The sequence below is a fragment of the Magallana gigas genome, chromosome 6, assembly GCF_963853765.1.
Source record: "Magallana gigas chromosome 6, xbMagGiga1.1, whole genome shotgun sequence".
NCBI lineage: Eukaryota > Metazoa > Mollusca > Bivalvia > Ostreida > Ostreidae > Magallana > Magallana gigas.
In genome coordinates, this window is record NC_088858.1 from 22728671 (window position 1) to 22754281 (window position 25611).

Below are 25611 nucleotides of genomic sequence, written 5' to 3' on the forward strand. Positions count from 1 at the left end.
TTTTCACTGGAATACGCATGCTCGACTCCATAGTATGAGATTCTGGGAATACTGTACTATACTGTAGCTAATCATCTTCACATGAAGTTTTGTGTTTTATTGTAAATGTCAAAATGTAACAGTACCTTAGGTCTTATAATGCAAAGTTATTTTCAATATTACCATAAATTATAGCCAGCTTTATCTTAAATTCTTTCATGCTCGGAAAACAACTTCGGATATGTTTTCCGAGCTTGCCGGAAACGACCGTGAAGAAACGATTGCAACGGTTCTTGAAAATTTTGACCGTGAAATTGAAATTACAGTAGATACATAATGATTAAGGCACAGTCAGTGAGCTATGCCATTGCCGATGTGAAGCACACTCAAGATTCACAATTCTAAATTGAGACCCCACTCCACCACAATTCCAGTACACCACTCTGCCTCCTATTGTTAATTAATCGATTCAGAAATTTAAACCAAATGAATGTTTTAGAAATCTGCATCTGTGTTTTATGATGGCTACAGCGCTAGCTCACCAACCTTTTTAAAGATAAACTTGTTATATCGTTAGGACAACTATTTCTCGCTATACTATCGTAATTAATATATATATAACGCGAGAAATTTCTAATAAAAAAAACCTTTTAATCAATTTTACGCTGATATATTTTCCGCGATTCAGAAATCATCGCGAACAAAGCGGAAATTGGATCCACGCGGAAAAAACCTGATATACGGTAACTAATCAACGTACACAGTAATATTTTAAAAGCATTTTATCTTTATGATATGTCCAATCACAAGACAGTGTAAGAGTGTACAAATTACTAGTTCATGACTGGGGCCAGATATTCCAATATATTTAATTGCATAGTTTTTTAGATACTGTTAGAAATTTAATTGCATTTTTTAAAAATTTGATCAGCTTACATGTATATATCCATGAATAACCAAAAATACCCCCCCCCCAAAAAAAAAAAAAAAAAACCAAAAAAAAAAACACAACAATAACAAAGCAGAAAAAATATTCTAACACTGATTTTGAAAAATGTTAAAAACTGACATTTTGCAGTTTTCCTGAAATTCTTTAACCATCCCGTCCACCACCTTTAATTGTTATTTCTAGTAGAAAAGATAAATAATTATGTACAACGTGTCATTTATGATAATACACTTAAATTATGCTCTAAAGGAAAATTTATAGACGAGAATTTGCGTTGAAAACATGACTATGTTTTGATACAAATTATACATGGTTATTTTCTTAAAAACTAAGGTCACAAATATTAAATTGGTAGAATAAAAGTGTTCACAATTCAGATATCGAATATCGGAAAGAGCTCGCTTTTTACATTCTTACTGAAGGTTTGATGCACTATCTTTGAAACCTTACAACATCATTTAACTGTTTAAATAATCGTAATTAAAAGTTGTAAGTACTTGTGTCCCAACCAATTGTATATGTATCTCATATACATGTATATACAATAAAACATATTCAAATCAAATCATGGGGGGTGGGGGTATCCCGCTTTTAAACGCACACTATTTTTCTAAGTTCATACAGAGAAAAAAAAGAATAAATTTTGAACGAATTGAAACTCTCCTTCAAAACTTCTCCATTTCATTATAATTTTAATTTTAGAGCTTTTTTAATAGCCCCCTCCCCCTTTCACATTATACGATGCTAAGTCTACTATATATAACTTGTCTGTCAAAATTTCACTTTTCAAAGATAAGTTTATATAAACATATACTTAGGTATCGATCGCTAAACCCCCAAAAAATCATTTATTTATTTATTTATTTTTTTTTTTATTTATTTATTTATCCGTCTGTTGCAGGGAAAGATAATCGTTCAAGGCATGGATACGACCCGTGTCACGTGCTAGACTATAGACCAATGAAAACGGCAGGTAAAGCTTCAAGATGGCGGACACCATGATTCGTTAATGTAAGAAAAGTTGAAAAGTGCACATTTTAAATCATATCATCTATCTGATGAACAAAATTACTGTACAAATATATTCATCAAAAACACAGAAACGTTAAGGTAAACATTTGAGTTAATTCTATATATGAGATGGAAAAGAAGGAGATCGAAACAACAATAAGATAACGATCATCAGCTATCATAGTGAACTTTAACAGTTTATTTTTGTATACTTTCATTGATGCAATGATACTAGAACAGTATCGTATGTTTTCAAATTGAATTTTATATTTGTGTTCAGTTTTAAAAAGATAATGATCAACTCCTGTTTTAAGGAAGTTCCTATGCTAGGTTTTCAGAAATATGATTTTAAAAATACGTTGTACATGGTAAACTTTTAGCAGGGACGTGTGCACTTATTTTTGTAATTATGTTTGATACTAACTATCTACAGCTTGATAATGGTTTGTTCAAGTCCACTGAAAGTGAGGCGACCAGTCAGTAACATATCTATATTACAAGTTCTGCATTGTTCGGTCTCAGCACCCACACTTGTATAAATAAAGTGAAGAAATGAAAAATGCCATGTTGCTGTCTATTATTTGCCATTTGCTGACTATAGAACTATAGATTACAGCAATAATGTGACACATTTTGTCAACTGACATTTGGCCATGATAGTCAGAATTCTTCCAAAACAAAATAGTACACGTGTATAATTATGTATGTGACATGTCCCTGATTATAGCAACATTTATGCCTACAGATACTTGCAGAATTGCAATCTTTTTTATCAAAAATATTACAGACCAAAGAGCTACAGTTCAAATCCTACTTCAGATGTAAATTTGATCGTTGATACTAAATATACCAATTTTAAAATCAATTTCTTAACCTCCTCAGAACAATACATTATCATTCTATGAGAATGTCATTTTCTATTTGAACCCCCCCCCCCCCCCCCATAAACCTATAATGTCATTGAACAAACTTTACCATGAAAAGTATTTTGAGCTGTTAGTGAACATATGGTATAATCATGTGAATTTAATGTGTGTTTTACAGTAAACATCAGATGATATCATGAACTTGAGGGACACCAATAGACAATGGCACCAATTATTGCCATAGACAGAATCATACCTGGCTCAGGAGATGTCAAGCATTGGCAGCCAGTCATCTGGTAGTCATGTTGGGGGTGGTGCAACACCAACATCTGCCCGGTCGGAAATAGGCTTTGGGGGAAACAATACACAACCCCCTACTGAAGCAAGCAGACCCAGGACACAGAAGGAAGAAGATGAAGAAGCATTCAAAGAACTGGTAAGATTCCCAGTACTTCCCAGGGAATACCAGTTATTCCTGGGACATACTAGTATTTCCAACCATCTTGGGAAAAATGAGTATTTTCAATTTTTTTTGCCAACCCTGTTCACAGGAGTGTCTATATTACTGGACAGTATGATAAAAAGGTGTGTAAATTTTATAATAAGAATTCAAATTTTTTTAAATATTGGGTCAGCACCAATATTTTTTTGTTACTTTTTGCTTTGCACTCCACCCTTTGCAGGGCTCAGATTAAAAACGTACCGGTAAATGCTTCATATAGGAAAAAATCTTTTAAAAAATTTTGGTTCTTTTATTTTATTTTCAGTGTAAGAAAAAATCTAATAAATGCCTGCATTTTGTAATTTTGATAATATAAAATCACATGATTTGAATTTTAGTTCTGTTAGTACATGTATCTCTCTTTTTAATTCTTTCAGTGTGCAAACAATGGCCTCAACCACAACAAGATACAGAGCGGGGAGCAGTCGACGGTGGAGGAGCTGGAGATGTTCTTCTCCGGGTACCCCCGCATCGTCTACATGGACAGGTTCCCATGCCTGCACACCCTGGTCTTCATGGGACAGAGCATCAGCAAGATCGAGGGCCTGACCACACTTACCAGCCTCAGGGAGCTGTGGATTGGTGAATGTCAACTCAAAGTAAGCTAGCCATGGGGCAAATCAGTGTTCCATTTTTTTTTTTTGCAAACTGATTACCGGTATCTTAATGGAATGCAAGTCGATTTATCTTGCATGTCTGGGAAACTGATATGGCTGTACATTCATGGGTTTATTATTGTAGGACATTTTTTTTCCAATTATTATGTAGTACACTTATACATTTACAAGTTATAGTCATATTGTTAGCACAAATTATCAAATTATATTAATGTAACTTGTTTTGCGATTGATATACATGTGTGCACCATCAGAATCTCTTTACTTTATATAATCTTGAAATTTATATGCTCACTTGTATTCTTACTCCATATCTAAAAACAATTTTCATTACATTGTATGCATTTTTTTTTTTTTTAGAAAATAGAGAATTTGGAGACCTGTTCAAAACTTACAAAACTCTACCTCTATGGAAATGAAATTTCCAAAATAGAAAATATTGGTCATTTGACTCATCTAGAGACTTTGTTTTTGAACAACAATAGCATTAAGAATATAGAAGTAAGTATATTTTGAATATCATTTAACATAATTTTGTATTGATAAAAAAAAAATTAATCTTGGGTTAATTTTGTCAAACTGACCCTGGTACTGTAAAATGGTTATTTACTTGACTTACATGACTTAATTGATTATTTAAGCTGGTGGTTATGTACACGTTTTCTATAATCAAACAATGTGGGTGCATGTGTATTAAATGCGCGATTTATCATACAAAAAGTTTGATTTTTTACCATGTGTGCAGAGGGATTTTACGCAGTTTTAAACTTACCATGTAACAAATGTAAATTTCCCCCAAGCGTAAACAACCACTTTTACAGTACATGTATATCAAATTTTGCATTATAACCATTTACAGATCATGATCTTGATGAAAAACCATAAAATTTACATATACCTGTACATGATGTTATTCATTTTCAATTTTTTCAAGAATTTGGAAAAACTTAGAATGCTGAAAACACTGAGCTTAGCAGAAAATCAAATAGATAAAATAGGTAAGGCTATCCTTTGGTGTAGTTTGCAAATATGATCTGTGCTATATATGGTTATAAGTGTTTTTTATTTCTATATTCCATATTAATCATAAGGACTCTAATGTGTTTTTTTGTACTTAATACGTCGTGAATCATAGTCATGCATGTTTTATATTTAAGTTTACATGTACCATGAATTTTTAAGGTAAACAAATTAATTCATTTTTCCTTTCTCGTTCTTTCTAGGACACTGTTTAGATGCTAATCAGAGATTGACAGATTTGAATTTGTCAGGAAATCCAATATGTTCTCTCAGAGTAAGTGTTGAACTTTTAAGTTATAGATATTGAATGATTTTGAAACTGTGTATTCTTTCAGTGGTTTAGATTTAGTAGTTTTCAAACAAACATTTGTAAGACTTTGCCCACAGAGACTGAACATTTTTGTGTATTTTTATATAATGATTAATTTTTTGCTGTTAATTTTGAGAAATTTATGAATTTATAAAATCCTTTGATATAGGAGCTGACTCATTTGATGCGTCTGCCAGAGTTACATTCCCTGAGTCTGAAGGACCCCCAGTTCTCCCCCGCCCCGGTCAGTCTGCTGTGTAACTACTCCACCCATGTCCTCTATCACCTGCCCAAACTCAGCAAGCTGGACACCTATGATGCCAGCAAGAATGTGTGTGAGCTTGCAGAGGTAAGAGATAGACTTATATGATTGTGATTTGAAATAGTGACACATTTTGACAGTGAAGTATTGAAATATCTTCAATCAATGGTATGCTTTCAAACCAGTATCAAGTGAATGTCATTTTAGGAAAAAAAAATATGTTTTTTTTTTATTTAGTTGTAAGAAATAAAATAGATTTCAATTATGTTTTGAATCATGTATATTTTTTGTACATGTAGTACACACTGTTTCTAAAAAAATTACTAGAAATTTTTTTTTCTCGAAGATTAACAATTGGTAGGTATGCACATTTACACTAACATGCTTGAATATTATGGTGACATGTTTTCACCTTTCTGATTCAAGGCCACAGTTTTGAAGAAAAAGATGTATTACAATATGAGGGTAAAGACAGTAAAGCGGAATTTGGCAGAAATTGTGTCAAAGATGGAGATCTATAAATCCAGGCTGCTCGAATTTCCACATGAGCGATTGCGGAATCTCATGAATTGTATCAAGGAAGTAAGTTTACTCGAAGGCTTTGTGTCTAATATTTTATGTTGACAACAGTTAGTGCCAGAGAACAGTATGAAATCAGTATTAATGGCACCAAGTCATGCATCTTTATACTGTATTTACCATGCAGTGTTTCTTTATTATTTCAAAGAGGAAAAAATCCCAAGGGGATGTGTAGCTATAATATATGAAGCATTTAAAAAGAAAAGATAAATGAGGCCAAACATTTCTTATGCCATACTGTTCCTTAGTGACGTTGAATGCTAAAACAGTCTAAAAAAATCTCACATAATATGTACCAAATTTGAATATGATACTAGTATGTAACATAAATAAACAAAGCATGCAAAGTGGATCTAAAATCTGACAGATGATACTTCTAATAAAAAAATAAAAACTTAGTTTATTTACTATGGAATTTATTAACAAGAAATTAATTTAATATCAGAATGTGTATAAAAGAATTTCCCATTCTTAATAGATTTTTATTAGCTCAGAAACATGCAAAGAAATCAGTGGACCTAAAATCTAATGAACTGTGGGACGTTTTCAGGTGCGTAGGGAGTTTGAAGATTTGATGCTGGAAACAATAGATATTTCAGTGTTTCATGACACGGAACCCGAAGACAATCTTTTGTTGGTTCAGGATTTAGAGGAGGAGGTGATTTCTGATACTAACCTCCCCCTCCACCCCCACCCACCCCCTAACCATGGGCTGTGTATATATGTATATATATAGATATAAACATGTATTGACCAACACTCATTCTAACACAATCCTTTTTAATTGTAGCATGGTTATTTATATACAGTGTATTTATTTCTAGATATTTCTTGCATTTCATACCCCTATTTAATCTCATAATCCCTGTCTTTTTTTTGTATCCTTATAACCATAATGAAATGTACATGTAATGCTTTTAAAATACTGAAAGATATATTGCATTGATATTTTCTATTTTTTATATAGAGAAGCACAAGCAATGCTTAAAAGATAACCACCAAGGCATACGTACATATAAAGCTATTAGAAATACTGTAACATATATCTTGCTTAATTTTACCTTATACTATTAAGTTGATCTAGCAACATTTGTTGCATTTTATGTCTATGAGGTAAATGTATAACTACAGGAATACATATAAAATTCAAGTATAAATTTTAAACATTATAAACATCTTGCACGTACAATTTTGCATTGCTGTAAGTTTTATTTTAAGAATTACATGTAGTATTTAGCTTTAGTTAACATGTATATTAATCATGATTTTTCAAACTCTATAGTTTGGGTTCTAATGAATTAAAAGCACTAATCAACTACTAGTAATCATTCTAATATATAGCCTTACATAAATGGTAGAACATTTGCCATATATTTTACTGCACTAATTGATTGAATGATAATAATCAGCTAGTTTATGTATTCTCTCTAGCCCCTGAAAAGTGTGTACATTTATTGTGTACATTCTATTTTTCATTCTTTAACCTTTTTGTCAAATAAAACAAATACAACAACAAAACACAAAGTGTATTCGGCAATTTCTTGGTACAAGTACACTAGCTAATGAATTAATTTTGTGAAAATACAGTACATGTATATGAAGCTTAAACACAGTTAATGTATTTAAGTAAACTAAAGTAAATGTACATGTACCTGCATGGTTTTCAATATGTACTGTAAAATATGATATACATTTAGAAATGATTATATACCTTATGTAAGACATAGATTTTATTTAAGTAAGCTAGGTTATTTTCATTTTATGAAAACAAAAAATATATCTTAAACATGGTTATTTTATAATACATTTAATTTGAGTTGCTTCTTAAACCAGATTTCATCAAAGGATCAAATCTCTGACTTTTTAATTAAATCAAGGAGTTGAATGAAAATCTAATTGAAGTATAAAAAAAAATTCTGATGATTTTTTTTTAGAGTAAACTGCAAAAGTTGGATGAAAATGGGAAGATTACTGCCAAAATGAATTGTATAAAGGAGAGAATCAAGATGTGGGAGAAAAAGATAGCAGAGTAAGTGAAAACTAATGATAGCTTTTTAGATGTTAAGTGAATCCTTTGTTAAATTCATTTAAGTTAATTTGAATCTTACATGAATACCAATTCCAATGACCTCATCCATTAAAAAAAGCTTCAGATCAATAAATCATAAAATTATCATGCAATACATGTAACAATGCTAGTGCAGGGTTGTCTCTAAGACCCGGGAGGCGGGGAATTCCCCCACCTATAATGCCTTAATTACCCGGCTATTTTTGCATTTCAAACACAATGTAACTATAAGCAAGACCCCTAGACCCCCTTCTACTTTTTCATTTCCTCCTTCTACTTCAATTTTCAATTTTTAGAGACAACCCTGCTAGCGTATCACAAATAGATACATAGATTAGGTTTATACTGTCGTGTTTATTTGCATGATTGAAATTTAAAGATATTTATGCCCCCCTTCGAAGAAGGGAGGGCATATTGCTTTGCTGCTGTCTGTCGGTCGGTCGGTCCACCAACAGTTTCCGTTCATTTTCTTCTCAGAGGATGAACATATTGAAATGAAATTTGGTATACAGGTTTATCATGATAATATCTAGGTCAAGTTTGATATTGGGTACGATAGAGCAATTTTTGACAGAGTTATGGCCCTTAGACTTAGAAAAATTCCAGTTATTTAAGTTTACGTTCATTTTCTTTGTGGATGTTTCCAAAGGAGGGGGGTATAAGTGTTTCACAAACATCTCTTGTTTCCTTTAGAGTTGGGAGTTATCAACAGGAGGCTTTACACAGGGTGGAAGTTCAGGCGGAATCTGTGATGAGAAGAATGGCTATTGAGCTGGAGTCGGGCGGAAATGTCCGCTTTGAGGAAGGAACAACATCTGATGTCTGGTAAATGAACATTTTACATATTGAATTGATTCAATTCTTTGAAACTGAAATGTCTGATTCTGATATCAGAAGGAAATAATGAAGTTATTAAGATGAAGAGGTCTTCTAACAGCTATCTGTTAGTTTAAGTATATAATTAAATTCATGATTGCAACGTCTATACAACTTTTATTTTACAGGTTTTCATCTTGCCATGATTTAGTGCTGTCTCGATTCTGTGCCACAGACTACAAGGAACATGGAATTGCTGGACTCAAAATCCACCGAATTCTCCGTGTCCACAACAGGATGCTGCGGAAACGCTTTGATGACAAACTGACAGGGATTGTGGATAATACAGAAGGGGAATACTTTCCAAGCAACAGGTAGAGAAGAATCTGGTAATAATTGGTATTGTGCATGTAGAAGCTATAGTTGTCCCTTAGATTATCTTATGTTACCTGGTAATGTTAATACAGTGATTTGCTATTTATGATGGTGTGAGAAAAGTTGAATGGGCAAGAGGACAAAACGATTTGAATTTTAAAAATTCATTATATAAAATCAGGCATTATATGTATAAATTAAAATAATTTTTTTTGGGTCATTTTGCTAAAACATACACAGTTTTGATGGATATCAATTTATTTGACCACACTGTTATATGTATATACTAATATTAGTGTGTCTTGTGAATGGCTTTGGCATGGCATTATAAATGAAACAAACTATTCTATATGACTTCAGGAACACCGCCTACAAGAAGCTGCTGGAGTACTTGTTCTGGATCTGGGACCCCCAGCTACCGGGCGGCTTCCACGAAACCACGCGGGTGTTAGAAGAGGGCTACATGGATGCCATCTCCTACAAGGTTCAGATCAGAGTTATATTAACCCTTGGAAAATGATCTGCATACTTGTGAAGAAAAAAAGTTTCTATAGATGTTATTGTATATAATTTATACAACAAATGTCTGTTTCATTTTTTCATTGTTTGTTTGGTATTGACTATTTTAAAATGTTTCTCATACAAAACAGCTGATAAAACATGTTCAAATAAAACATAGCAATAACAACATTTAAAATTTCCATGAAACTTTTTAGATCACAAGTAAACAAAAGGACCATGTGCGGTAATATGCATTTTTTCCCCCCCAAATTTAAGTTTTTTGAAGAGCTTTAAAAATAAGGTGGCAGATTCTTGAAATCATATTGAAAATAAGTGTGTAAAAAGTTATTACCACAGTGACGTCATAATGTAGAAATGACGTCATGATAATTGTATTATTTTGATAAAATCAGATTTTGTAGCAAAATAAGGGCGTTTTCCGACTGGGAAACATCGAGCGCAGGCTTGCTCAAGTACCACTTTTTAGTATGAAGTGTATAATTATAGGAAGAAAACATATGTTAAAATCGTACTTGAGCAGACCTGCGCTCTCTACTTCCGCATGCAAAATATAAAGAAAAAATGACAATATTTTCATGTTTTTGCAAAATTGCGGGAATTGGGTCATTATGGTGACGTCATAGAGTAATAATGACTAAAACCAAGATAAAAGTGATAAGCGTCCGATCTGTACACTGATTTATGGAGATTAGATTTTTATACGACACAATTTAAAAATTGGTTAAAATTGGGGGCAGAAATTAAACCATACCAAATATAGTCCTTTATTTCAATGACTGCTTGTACAGTAATTGAATGTTGTATGTTTTCCATATGTCAGGCTCTAGGTAAGGATGGAGCTGTCCCCCTGAGTAATAGCCTCAGTCTGGCTGACCGGCATCGAATCGGCGCCCTCACAAAGGAAAGCAGAGAGAAGGAGTACTCCGATACCTGTCCATTCAGATATGGTAGGAACTGCATGTTGACTTCACAACATAGAAGTTCAATTCCTTTGATTTATTCGTATCTGTCAGATTTAAGATAAAACTGAGAATTTGAAGAATTCTTTTACATAATATATCACATTTGATCTGATTTTAGGTCACTTAGTCATATCCAAAGTTTTTCTGGGTAAAAGTGTCAAGGCCATTGATGAGAGACCGTGAGTAGCTATTGTTTATCAATTGAAAATTCTCTGTAGATATTATTTCACAATCTAGGATTGTTGCCCAGAAAGTTATTAATAAGACAGATTAGATTTCATTGTTAAGATCTTTTGATTTGTAGAATTAACAGGTCCAACTATCCAAAAATAGATGCTGTTTTCAAACCTCGCAAGATGTGCGTTCCTCCAAGTAAGTATTGACACAATGTACTTCAATCATTTACTGATTTAATAATGAAAATAATTTACATTTTTAGATAAAATTATACAGTAGTCTGTTTACTTTTACCGAGTTTAAGTTTGTTCATAAACTGTTTAAACAAACCATTGCTTTCACAGCTGCTCTAGAAAAATTTCTCATGGCAGGTAAATTGGACATGAAATAAAATTTTCTTTTGTCATCTGGTCACTTGGTAGAGACTTAGAAATTTCACGTTGGTTTCACAGCTTTTGATTTTGTGATGATGGAATGAAAAATAAATATCAAGGATTTATTTTGTTTAATGAATAATATTTAATGAATAAACTTAGATTAAATAGGTATATCGTTTACTTTTAAGATGCTAATCGTAAATACAGAACTTAAGTTTTGTGGAATCAAAAAAGCCATTAAGAGTCAATTGAGAAAACATAATGAAAAGTGGATTTATTGTTATTTTTAACTAGCTAGTTTTGCAAACTAGTATATGTGTAATGAAAATTTTGCTTTCATTTCATTTTTATTCCATGATTAAATTCCAAAATTGTCTTAATTAAGTCACACGCTCAAAGTTAAGCTGACTTGAATAATACAATTATTCTTCTATTTTCTAAATGCAACTGTGTTGGGGAAAACTTTATAGTAAAGAATCTTTACACATGGGAAAGGACAAAATATGAGGCCCCCCTAAAATGTCCTCCATTCACTCTATGCTCATGTAAGAGATAAATAAATCATATCATTATTAGTCACTGACTAATATTCGGACGAAGGATCAGTTGAGTAACCTTTAGTTAAGGAGGCTGGATGGTCAACAAGTTATTCATCAGATTTTCCTTAAAATTTAACAGATGATACTACATTTATTATCCATAAAGTGTCATTTAGTAAAGAAACAACCCAGATACTTCAGCTTTAAAATTCGGATGTTTTCCTTTCTCTTTATTTAGAGCTCTTCTTTTCAAGAAGATTAATGTAGTCTTAAAATGGCCATGACCATCAAGCCCTCTTAATATTAGTTCATTGACTATATCAGGGTTTTTGGACTGTTGGATGTGGATGGCTTCCAAGCACACACTTTTGCTTCCGTGTTTACATTTTGTTTCATATTTTCTGTTATTGTGAAGAGTTTTTCATTATTCTGAACATGGGTTGATTTAAGATGTTGATTGTTTTTTTTTCAGGTGGGGGAGACTCGATACACAACTGTGAGTGCAGTGCTCGGCAGTGCGAGTGGTACCTGTTTGATAATGAGCTAATTCTACCTGAGTACATAGTGGAGTTTGAATATGTAACAAAGGTAAGACTACAGATATCTGTCAATTTGTATTGTCCCATTCTACATATTTATGATTTTCATTGTTTAATTATAATATTAATAAGTATTTAAATTTCATTGCTTGGAGAAACGAAATTATTTGGTATAATTGAACTTGCTTTTATACAATGTGCCAAGGAGACAAGAACATTACCTAACATTAGGCCTATCAATAAAATTGAAATATGTGCCTTTATAAAAAAAAATGGATATCAGCTAGACATTTAAAACATTTGTATATTTGCACATTCACAATTTGTACAGTGAGTTATTTGTAATGTCAAATGAGTTATTTTTGGATTATTTAATTTATTAGATTATGTATTGATATTTTAAAGTTTCGGTCAAAGTCACCATTTGCAACCTTTTGCGACCTTACATTTGACAACAAGGAATCCAAGATTCCGACTGTACCCCATGTGGATGATGATCCGACAGTGGATGATGATGTTCTCGGAATGGAACCACTTCTAAAACAGAGACCTCGGTAGTTTATCTTCATTACTTTGTCCAAGTACAACAATATGGAGGGTAATCGTGTTCAAAAATCCAGACATGTAAACTTGTAAATCCGAATATGCAATCGTGTTGATGTGTGAGCCTGAGTATGAATATGTGTAATTCTGATCGTGTAACCGATAAAACTCGGGCATAATCATGTGTAAGATTTGACTCAGATCCTTCGCATGATGCACATTTTGCAACTTTATTGTTTACATTTATTTAGTTAATTAAACCTTCAACTTTGCACACTTTCAGTCCGTAGTTTCTGCATTTGTAACTTCAGGCTCGGCAATAGCACATCTGACATGATACAAATTGACAAATGTAAAGTCTACAAGTTTGTCGAATTTTGACATGACCTTATATGGCAACTGCCTTGCTGCGGGAAAAGGCATGCCGTAACCGCCGGAATGAACGAAAAATAAACACAATATTCAGCCAGGCACGTAGCATCAGGGGGGGCCAGGCCCCCCCACTTTTTCTCGCAGCAACAAATTTTTTAAAATTTACATATAAAAAAATGAATTATAATGGAGTTGGCCCCCCCACTTTTTTGGAAGTAAGTAAAAAATCGATATGAAAATAAGGAAATGAGGAGTCAAATTGAAGTTACCTCCCCCCCCCCCCCCTTCTCCCCCATGGATGAGGAATTTGATGATTTGGAGGGAAAAAAATTTAGGTACGGAAGAATCCCCCCCACGGATTAGGATTTTGAAGATTTTTGAAAAACTTTAATTTTCCTTTTTTTTCTGCTTGTCAAGATTTTTTGGATGTGTCTGCCCCCCCCCCCCCCCCCACTTTCAAAAACGTTGCTACGTGCCTGTCAGCGAAACTGTTGCAATAAGCTTTTAATGAACGACACCTTTTCTATCAAAAACACCGGTATTATTTTTAGAAAAAAAATTGAGGTATGATTGAAACTGGACCAAACAGGAAGAGGTTCATGTAGTAAAAAATCGTTGCTGATGTGACGAATGCGCTAATTTCCGTAATATAATTCTCATGGTATTATAAAAGGAAATGCCTAATATCTTATTTCTCTAAAAAAAAAATTGACATGTAATTCAAACTGGAATATAAGTAAATGCGTACTCTTTTCTAGAAATGAGATGGATCAAGAAATTTCTTAAAGGGGTGAATATATTTTGAGCGGCATGAGGTTCGAAGACCGCCGTGAGGTCCCATGTAACTCCACTGCTTCTGAATTCTAAGAATTTTGAGAGAGAATTTTTAACCGGGTTTCCGATTATTGAAATAGTAAAAATTGCAGGCGGGCGAGTGGCTGTCAAAAAGGTACCCTTATTGTACCAATAACTCCTCGAACAGTTTTCAAGATAGGAAGTTGTTCTTTTGCAGATCATTTATACATATATCAGAGGTATGCAAATTGCTAGGATTTTGATTTCTGATAATTTATGAAAAAATATCAGCTGTTGAACTAAGTCATTTTGGGGTAAAAACATTGCATATAGAGTACCCCATTTTTACTCATGTTATTTTTCTGAATTAGTTAGAATAAACGACCTGCAAAGATTTGGTAATTTTTCGCGGAAAAATTTATGTTACTTCACACGTATTTATACTTTTTGTTGTTGTGTAAGTGAAAGATAAATAATAGCACAATCTTCAATAATAATAAAGAACTAGCGCATATTTTTTGTGCGCTGTAAATTGAAGTTTTACTATGGGAGGCACTGTAGCTCCCAGGTCGTCCATCTGTATTTTTAGACAGGGAGCTACAGACCTGCAGCTAGTTCACAAGTGGCTGTAAAGCTGTATTATACTAGCTCTCCAGAAAATTTTTATCAACCAACTTCACAAAGTGAGTCTGTATTGAACTGACATTCAGGACGTCATACTCATATCCCGTAATAATTGCTTGAAATAATTTTAAAAATTGCCAATTTTTACCTGCATGATAGGCTTTTTCCCCTATATATTGCCGACAATGCAAAGAAACATTTATTAAAGTAATTTATACACATTTTAATTTCACGACAGTTTACCTTATCTTTGGAATTTTTATTCATTTTTTTAAAGAGGATGTCGCTTCTTATGTCTCATATTAATCACAATCTCAAAACCAATGTCTTTAAATAGTTTGTTTTTCTCGATAACTTTGCAACTCAGCTGGCCGACCCCGTGTAATTTTTCGCGGGGGGGGGGGGGGGAGGAGGTCTTGTCACAACTTTGTGGTAGCGATAAGGATGCATTTGGAGATATTTTCTTAATTCAGCCGAGGCCTATACTTTAACAATGTGTTGCATGTACTCTAATAACAATGACGTCGGAAGCAAATTGAAAAAAAATATTGACAAGAATTCCCATAATCATGAAAATTCTAGTCCGTAATATTTCATACTCTTTAAGGTCTTTTAAGGAACAATTTTGTTTGTTGCGAGGAAAAAGTAGGGGGGGGGGGGTGAATCATCCCTTTTGCTATGTTCCTAATGGTTAGGTCTAACTTGGCAAAAAGAGCCCCCCCCCTTCCCGATTCCGACGACTATGAATAAAAATGCGTATATATCTTTATACACGTGTATTCAAAGAAAGTCATTAAATGTAATTTTTTTCAGTTCTAAGAGGATATCTGAAGCCGATCGAATTCTTTACTCGCATCTTTTATACATTATCTTGATAAAATGTACACCAATCTCATAATTTAATTTTCCGAAAAATAATACTCTATGAAATGTTGTTATCCAGAGATGATATGATTATAGGCCTACCTAATATATATTATATATTTTTAATTTATTCGTCCCTATTCCGGCGATTACGGCATGCCTTTACCTGCAGCTAGCCTTTTTCTATCAGTGACGTCATTGTTTCCATATAAGGTCATGTCAAAATTCGACAAACTTGTAGACTTTACATTTGTCAATCTGTATAAGGTCAGATGTGCTATTGCCGAGCCTGAAGTTACAAATGCAGAAACTACGGACTGAAAGTGTGCAAAGTTGAAGGTTTAATTAACTAATGTAAACAATAAAGTTGCAAAATGTTCATCATGCGAAGGAACTGAGTCAAATCTTACACGTGTTTATGCCCGAGTTTTATAGGTTACACGATCAGAATTACACATATTCATACTCAGGCTCACACATCAACACGATTGCATATTCGAATTTACAAGTTTACATGTCTGGATTTTTGAACACGATTACCCTCCATACAACAAGAACCCATTGTTAGAGATGCAGGAAATACTGTATACAATGTTAATTTTGCCCCATGGTATTTTGGCCCCTCTTTATCTGCAAAAGGTGTTGCCCAGTCTTGAATTTACCTAGACACAGTTATGAATAGATATTTTTCTAGCTGAGACAGAATAATGATTGTTTTAAATTTGTCCAAACTTAAATTTGCCGGCTGATAACAAGGCAAAAGGGACAAAGATAAAACAGAGGAACAAATATATTCCTGTAAACAGTATGATAAACCCAAATTTATTTTGTTCATAATAATGAACATTAAAGCAATTGTGTAACATTCGGCATGAAAAGAAGTATCATTTGATATAAATGTCAAAGACATGCTCTGCGATTTAACATTTTCATTGTATCCTTTATTTTTTTTCCAGGTTGACAATGTTAAGTGAAGATCTGCTGCTGAAGCATGTAGGTGTTGATTCTCTGGAGTCCATTACTGTCTTAAATCTCCACAACAATGGAATCAGCAAACTGAAGCCGATCCAGGCCCTGGTTCACCTCAAGCGACTGACGGTCAGCTTCAACGAACTCAGCAGACTGGATGAGGTCGCCAACATGGTCAGTTATAAGCAGATTGCAATTGTGTTTTCTCTGGTTTTCATATGATTAATATACAAGAACTTCTAATTTGTTATAATTATTTTGCTTTTGGTGCGATTCTGAATTTCTTAATCTTTTTAGGGAATAGAATATCTTGATGCCAGTTTTAATCAAATTTCCACTTTAGAGGGACTGAAAGTAAGTATTGATTTGAATGGTTATTTTTTTCTATGTAGGTGCCAATAAGATTATTGAAATTGACTTATTTCAAATATTTTATTTATTTATGTGGCAAAGTGTCTTTTAGTGACTTAGTTATAACTTATCTCTCTTTTTTATTCTCAGAACATGGTTAAACTGAAATTCTTTGACCTAAGTTGGAACAAACTCACTAACACACGAGAAGACCTGTCCATCTTGAGGAAGCATGCTTGTAACCTTTTGACCCTTGACCTCAGACACAATAATTGGCTTAAGGTCAGTTTTTTATTTAATGAAATCCAGCTGAGACACACACTCAGAGCATTGAGTATTACTACATGTGCATGTAGTAATACTCAACTTTACAAGTAAAATTTTCAGAGATTTGAGATGAGATGGTAAACCAAATGTGCATAACTTTTATACTCACTTTAGCCACAGAGCATAAGACTGCGTGTCATTGGACGATTGAAGTCACTGACCCTCCTTGACGGGTCGGGTGTGACAGAACTTGAAGCAACAGCTGCTCTGAGGGTTGCTGCTGGGTCTCGGATTTGTCAGCTGTCCCTCCTGACTCACGCTCGAGTGGACTCGCACAAACCTCGCTCACTCAGTCTGATGCCCACAGCTGAGATCCTGGAGAAGCAGAGTCACCACCGGCCAGAGAAAATCAGTGACTCAGACACTCATTGGTACCTCAAGGTAATTGTTAACACATACACCTTGATTATATTTCAGATAACACATGATTTTAAAGTTTCTATCTCTGAATTTTACATTTTTATAAAGTTCCAAATGTTGTGGTGTTGAGGCTTAAATACTTGCTGTTTTTGAGTAGTGGTTGGTTTGCTTATTTTATTGTTAGAATTTTTTATGTACATGGTCACATGGTATTTTTCTTTATTCCAGGTCACCTCTCTGTTTTTGGACAATCAGCACATCACTAAGCTGTCTGGCCTTGAGAGGTTGGAAAACCTGAAATATGCTTCCTTTAACAAAAATGACATTACAAAAATGGAGGTAATTATGACAAATCTTGTCCTTTTTTATTGTAATTTATGAGAAACTCGTATGGTTTTGTCCTCAACTCGATCAATTCAAACTTAATTCTTTTTTCTTGTACTGGATCAAATCTATGTTTTTTTCTTGTACAAAGGGCTTTGACCATTGCGTGAAGCTACAAGAACTCTCCTTAGAAAACAACTGTATCAGTAAACTTGAGGGGATCTCTAAGCTGACCCAGCTGAAAAGACTGTGTCTGGGTAATAACCTGATCTCTACCCTGGAGAACACAGGTATCCATTACCTGGTACAGCTGACTTACCTGTCCCTGGAGGGAAACAGACTCAGCTCCCTGCTGGGGCTACAGAAAATGTCCACACTGGTGGAACTGTATGTGGGAAACAATATCATCAGCAGTGTCAGGGAAATCTTCTATCTCAAAGTGAGTTAGGTTTTTGTTTGTTTCACTGTAGTGTGAATTATACTGGTAGTTGCAAATATATCATGAAAACTGTATTTGTGCAATAAGAAGGCCCATCGGAATGAATTTGACATTATGCCATAATCAGACACCTTGGAAATGATGTATGATCCTCAAATTTAAGTTGATGACATATTCATGTCTTATTTCTGTAAGTTCAAGAAATGCGTTGAAGGTTAAAATAGCAGGCAGGTAAAATTTGACACTGAAAAATTCATATAAATCTTTTACTAGTATTGAATTTAAGTTCACATGTTATTGTTCTATTTTCTTTAACTTTAAGATGCTGTCCAATTTGGTGATACTTGACCTGTTTGGGAATCCAGTTGCCATGGACACAGACAACTACCGACTTTTCATCATCTATCATCTCAAAAACCTCAAAGCATTAGACGGATCTGCAATAGTAAGTTATCCATCTCATTTTTACATGTGAATGAATTTGTTGGCATTTCATACTCACATGTACATGTAATTCAAATTTTGATAACACTATCTAAATAACTGACATTAAAAGCTGCAAAGTCTTTGCTATCAAATATAAATAACTTTTATTTTCTTCCTTCATTATAGGAAGCTATGGAGGGAAATCTTGCCAAGGATACCTTTGGTGGTAGACTTACACCAGACTTTGTAGCCGAAAAACTAGGCCACTCCAACTTCCATGACGTTCGAGAGCTTGACCTTCCAAACTGTAGTATTCGCATTGTAGATTTGGGAATAGGGGACACGTTCCTCAATCTTAGAAGGTGGGCAGATGACGGTTGCAGATTTATGTTTATATATTGCCAGAAAATAACTTTTAACTTCGTTAATACTGTATTGTTATTATACTACAAGTACATAATACATTCAGTTAAAAATAAGATTAAAACATTTTTTTTTGGAAGCGGTAAATAATAAATAAAAAAATTCACCTGAATTATTCAATTGAATTACTGTTCAACTAAATCATTTTTCGACTGTATTTGTAGTGTGAATTTAGAACATAACAACTTGACTTCCTTCAGTGGTCTGATTCATTTGCCAAATATAAGGGTGAGTGTTCAATGATTATTGTGTATTTGTGAGTCATTGTATCCTTAAAAGAGCTGTATTCATCAAATGAAAACATTAACACTTTGAAGTAGAATTTGAAAGCTTGTGCCCTTGTCACTATAAAAATCTATTTTTATCCCTATCTACAGGTGCTGTGTTTGAATCACAATCATATTGAGTGCATTATGCCGAAACAGAAACCGGTTAACAAACTCTCCAAGCAGAGTTCCAGTAAGAACCTGGAGTTTTTCTCCAATGACTCGTCCACTCCGATCATGGAGAGCCTAGAGGTGCTACATTTAGGTTACAATGGAATCAAGGACATGTCCACTCTACAGCTCAGCAGACTCACGTCTCTGAAAGCCTTGTTCCTGCAAGGTAAATACATGTAGAAATTACTGAATTGAAATTAGCAAAGCTGTGTATATTGACGTAGCTAAACTATCTCCATATTGATAGTTGATTTTTAATCGTCAAAATTTTTTGTGAAATAAATTGCTCTTTAAATGCTTTTTCAAGGGGAATAACTGTAAATTTTAGAAAATTGTTAAAGTGAAATTCTAGAAAAAATTGCACACTTAGAAAAACTGTTGATTTTAGAAAATACATGTAGTAGGAAATAATACTTACTCATGTTTATTACAGGGAATGAGATATCTAAAGTAGAAGGTATGGAGGGGCTGCATGATCTCAGGGAACTGGTGCTTGACAGGAACAAGATCAAAATAATCACCGAGCTCTCCTTCGCCAATCAGTGGAACTTACAAGAGCTCCACCTGGAGGAAAACAGAGTAAGGGAGCTAAGCTACCTCAACTGTATGGACAACCTACAGAGGCTTTACATGGGCTCCAATCGCGTTCAGGTAATTGTCCAAATTAATTCAACTGCATGTGGTTAATGTATGTTTATTTATTGAGAAAAGTGTACAGATCAATTTACAGATGTTTAACACCAGATGTTAAAAGTCTGATAATGAATATATTGTACATCAAATTTTTTTTTTTCAAACCTGTATATGTAGTTAATGATATTAGTAGTGTTGGAATTGCTCAAAAGTTTCGATAAAAAAAATTCTACCATGTCATAACATTGTATGTCACTTCTCTACATGCTATATATATTGACATTTACAGGTACAATATGCAGTTCATTTTCAATAGCTATATTGCTATAATATTTTATTGTTCATTTAGGAAATGGCTGAGATAGAGAAGTTGGAAGGATTAAATAACCTAGCAGAGATTTCTCTAGTCAACAACCCTGTAAGTACATGTTTTAGTACAGGGACCAACCCAATTGTTTTCATGTAAATGAATCTACTAACTGCTTCTTGTCTTGCCACAACTTTTGTTACAGCCTTAGATATATAGCTGAGGCGTGTTCAACAGAGCGAGTGCCTGCGAACGCTCGCCAAAATTCCCTATTCCCGCAACACAAAATTTTGACGAGCACTCGATCTCTCTGCTGAACACGCCTCAGCATTATAATCAAAGGGAGGTAAGTTATTTTTTACCTTTGGATTTTGTAGGTTGCTAGGCGACACCTTCATCGTCCGATTCTGGTCTATAGGCTGAAGCAGTTGGTGATAATTGATGGAATCCCAATTACAGAAGAAGAGAGGGGAAAGGCTGAACTCTACTTCATGGATCAACAGGTACAAATACATGTTGTTATATTGAGACACAACAGTTAAAAATTTACTCTTTGTTTACAGACAAACATTTTGAAAAATTAGATTTGGATGATGATTATATTCAATTTATTTTTGGAATTTTTGAAAGAACCTTTCTTTAATTAATCTCAGAACTTAATTAAAAATCACGATTGGAAAAAAAACTCACTACATATACATGTACATCTACGTTTTTATGAATGTTTGATGAAATGTTTGTGGGATTTTTTTCTCTGAAGGTCCAGACCACACAACCTGCTGCGAGTGACAGTGCACTGCCTGGAATCAGCCAGATGAAGACCCAGGTTCCAGTCAAAGTGACCACAATGCACCTGGGTGCCTCTCCGTTGTGGAATGGAGGCGTTCTCTATGACGACAGTGCTCAGGATGCAATCCAGAGAGGTAGGGGTAAAACCAGTCTATCTCCACGACCATTAAATGAAGATTCAAATATTTAAATACAGGCGAAAGTGAAATATTATATGTAAATTTTATACATCACAACATCAGTCAAACATGGGGGTGCATTTAATTAATATGAATAAGTTTTGACAAAAAACTGTATGTGAAAAATATGATTTTGAAGGAATGAAAATCTCAACAGGTGGTGGTCGAAGAAGAGGAACTGGGAAGGACCCCACCCCTCCCCCCAATCAAGGCCTGCTGAATCGTGCCAACACTATGGTATACAACCCCTCAAACACTGGTTACGGGGGCTTCTCCTACACCAGCAACTCGGTAAACTCGGGAGCACGGCCACAGTTCTATCTAAATCAAATCCCCTATGTTCAGCCTCCCTCGCAGACAGAGTATGTTGAGTGGTTTTCAAGGTACATGTTGTTGATATAGGGGGCATGTCAAAAAAAATTTGGTTTTTTTTTTTTTTAATTCAACTAATCCAGTTTGTAGTCCAGTGCAAATAATCAGTAATGATAGAAGTAAAAAACGGTGGTGAACACAAAAGTTTCCCATCAAAGTTTGATGAATGGCGATTTGAATCTAATTAATTCTTAATTTTTCTTTTTTTCTAATCAACTAATATCACTACTTCTCCAACTTTGACTTTAAATGAACTTACTATGTCTTATAAACAACTACTTTTCCCACTAAGTGTTTAATACATATCTTTTTCTATTGTTTTGAAATTTATGACTTCTAAAAAAAATCCCCAACTTCTTCAACTATTCTCTATTCATTAATTTTATTACTCTAATATTAGTAGTTATATTCTAGTATTGTAACAGCCCTAATACTTGTACATGTACTTACCATTTTTGATTTTCCACTTAACTTTAAATATTAAATTCTGTTGGTATCTAAATTAAATGTGTATTATTTTAGCTGAGGGGTATTTGGGAAATGTTAACTAATCTTACATTAATTTTGTATTTTTATCTATAACATTGATTAATTTGATTTCATTCAAGTCTTTACATTAAAAATTAACCTATTAAATAAAACTGGTATAGAATATATAGAATCTGTTAGTATATTAGCAGTATTTATTTTAGTTTTATTTCTTTGACATGGCCCTTAGCTGCCAGGATTCATAAGACTGCAAGAGTCCAGTAAACTCAAAATGACTTGTATTGCGAGACAGAATCTGCAATAATGTGAAAAATTCAATGACTTGTATTGCAAGACGGAATTTCCATTAATGTGAAAAATTCTAATATTTTATCCACCCTAATGACTAATTCTGTCATTGAATGGTTCCTAATGCCTGTGACCCCGAAAGAACTATATGGTCAATTTTCAAAATGTAGGTGTAATTATGATATTATATGATTGACAGTCTTATGAATCATATATAATCAAGCTTTGCTTTATGAAACGATTCTGCACTTAATTTATATGTATGTGCTTTTTACTGGTGAGGTAATTGGGTTTGTCTAATGAGAGGAAAACTGGTGTGCCTGCATGCATTTTCTTTGGGTATGAACTGAAATGGTATTATTTTTGTCTGATCTACAAAACCAGTTGGATTTTTTTTTGGACATTTACAAACTATATATAGATATTTTAAGTAAATTCATAATTTCAAGTAAATACTTACTAGCATGATACAGGAATGTATAAAGTCAAAATGAAATTTTAAGATAATTAAACTGCATGTACCGGTAGATTAATATGTGTAAGAATACATATATAAAACTGTATAAGTATACATGTATGTTCATTATTGCTTTTCAGATTCCTATGTCATATACATTGTAACTATAATTGATAGATGACACTATAAATCAGAATGTCAGTAAAATACCTTATTATGAAATTTATTTGAACAACTATGTTCAACTGAATTCAGAAGTTCCTGAGATTCTTTTCCTTGACTTCTGGGTATGGATTCTTGCTTTTTAAACTTTGCTTAACTTGGAAAGCAATTTGTCTTAGGTTGTTTTTTTTTAAAATATATATCTGAACTTGGACATCTATAACAGTTAGCTTTTACCAATTATTGTCATCCAGTGAGGACCAGACTATATTATTTATAAAGTGTATATATGTTTGTATTATTAAATTGACAAGCACACATTAATACATGTATCTTATCAAAAATCTTTAATTACTCCTGAATTTCCACATGCATGTATGTACATGGTCAAAATATACCAGTACATGCCAAGAGAACCAAACGTTAATTATTGAGTTCATGGAGAAGGGCTTGAAATTGTTAGCTAGGATAGGGCTGTAATTTGGAGCAGATCTAGATTTTAGAGGGTATAGCGTTTCACAAAGAGCATGTGAAGGCCAATGGGCTTCTTGTCATCCAATGAAGTGACAGTCATTCGTTAGTACAAGTAGGATTCGATGTTGAATCATTATAATTGTATACTCCATTCTTTTTTATTCAGGATAAATCAGGCCAAAAATAACAGGAGGTGATTAGATATAGCCTGAGATCACTGAATATAGACTGAGGTGATCACGGATATAAATCGAGGTGATTGGATATAAACTGCTTCTGTAACAGGACTGTGATGCAGCCATATTGTGTGTTAACATTTCACAAACACAGTGTTTATCAATGCTTACCCGAATTGTTTTCGTTATTGCATGGGTACAGTACTGTGGTTTCATTAATATTCAAGGGTATCAATTTTCGTGGATAAAGTGAAAATCACAGTTTCAAGGATACGTAAATTCGTGGCCAATGACCGTATCAATACAAAATATTAGTAGAAATTGCAGTTCAATGAATATTTAATTTCAAGGTTAAACTTTACAACGAAATCAACGAAAATTGGTATACAAAGAATATTGATGAAACCACAGTATTCACTATTGTTTAAGTCAGTATAACAGTGTAAAAGAAGCTGTTACCTATGAAAGATGTGTTTCATATTGTGCCTCAATATACTATGGACTATACGTGTAAAACCCTTGTATTTTTCCTCCTTTGTCTCTTAATTCCAGTGCCATTCCATAAATTCATGAATCAAACAGTAAAATTATATACCCCTTTAAGGTTCTCAGTACCATCCTTTTGAATGGCCAAAATTCACTTTCATAATTTTATTTGGTGCAATTTTAGGCTATATATAAAAAAAGAAGTTTTTATCTGTTAGAAATTATGATGCAGACTTGCATGTGCACATGTATGATAGAAAATAGATAGTTTATCAAATTTTATCATTTCTCATTCTTCCATTGCTTTATTCATCATTATAGCAGTACTGTTATACTTGGAGTAAATACATGTAATAAACCATGCAAGGCCAAAGGCTGCCCTGCTGAAGTGTTTGTGCAGGATGTTCCCTTATTTTTTTAGGGATTTTTTTTCCAATGGAAGGTTCATTACTTCCAAAATCTTTAGACAATAAATCCGTCCAGTACAGAGTTTGCATGCTAGACAGTGTTTCATTTAGGTTGAATATAGCAGGATTACTGCATTGATCAGATTATTGATTCTGGGTAATTGGGCAATTGGTCTTTATTTGAAATCACTATAATAGCTAGTATACAAAATGTACAGATAAGATAGATTGAATAAATGATATTCAGATCGAGGCTTATCTCCTCTGTGTGTGAGAGAGAGAGAGAGAGAGAGAGTATTTTTGTCAGAGAGAAATTTCATGAAAGCTGCTTTTATTTATGACACATGTAATATTGGTAGATGGAGAAGTGTACATGCAGACAATCCATTTATTTTGAAAGATTAAAAAACTATAAACATTTAATGTATATATTAAAATATAGTATTTTTGTATATGTTTAATATATTTAATACATAGTTAACTTATTTTCTTACTTTTTAAATTTGTTTTTTAAGCATTCCCTCCATTTTATTAAGTGTAAATATCTGATACATGTACGATTGAGTTTTGTTTTGTGATATTTGGTTTGCTCAAGTTATATTATATCAAATACCTAGTACAATGTATGTTCATTATCATTAATGATATTAAAAGTGTTTTCAAGA

The 25611-nt window shown here is 33.4% G+C and overlaps 1 protein-coding gene across 8 annotated transcripts; it reads left to right on the forward strand.

Annotated features, from left to right (window-relative positions):
* The first annotated feature begins 1837 nt into the window (after positions 1–1837).
* On the forward strand, positions 1838–25611 carry LOC105323043 (leucine-rich repeat-containing protein 9). Of its 8 annotated transcripts, none has more exons than XM_034471005.2 (34): positions 1838–1939; positions 2984–3241; positions 3685–3906; positions 4285–4425; positions 4859–4922; positions 5148–5218; positions 5424–5603; positions 5943–6098; positions 6646–6753; positions 8030–8124; positions 8857–8988; positions 9168–9353; positions 9715–9838; positions 10697–10823; positions 10957–11017; positions 11143–11210; positions 12404–12519; positions 12876–13024; positions 16625–16811; positions 16935–16991; positions 17139–17270; positions 17430–17696; positions 17904–18014; positions 18151–18438; positions 18761–18883; positions 19051–19226; positions 19452–19515; positions 19665–19893; positions 20161–20378; positions 20710–20778; positions 21045–21170; positions 21428–21590; positions 21775–22018; positions 24044–25611. In XM_034471005.2, exons 2-34 carry the CDS (start codon positions 3074–3076, stop codon positions 24072–24074), a joined length of 4653 nt encoding a protein of 1550 aa, XP_034326896.2. In that variant the 5' UTR covers positions 1838–1939; positions 2984–3073; the 3' UTR covers positions 24075–25611. The 8 variants fall into 8 exon arrangements, with proteins under 8 accessions (XP_034326896.2, XP_065943085.1, XP_065943086.1 ...); XM_066087013.1 differs by having other exon boundaries at positions 21775–21997; XM_066087014.1 differs by having other exon boundaries at positions 21775–21926.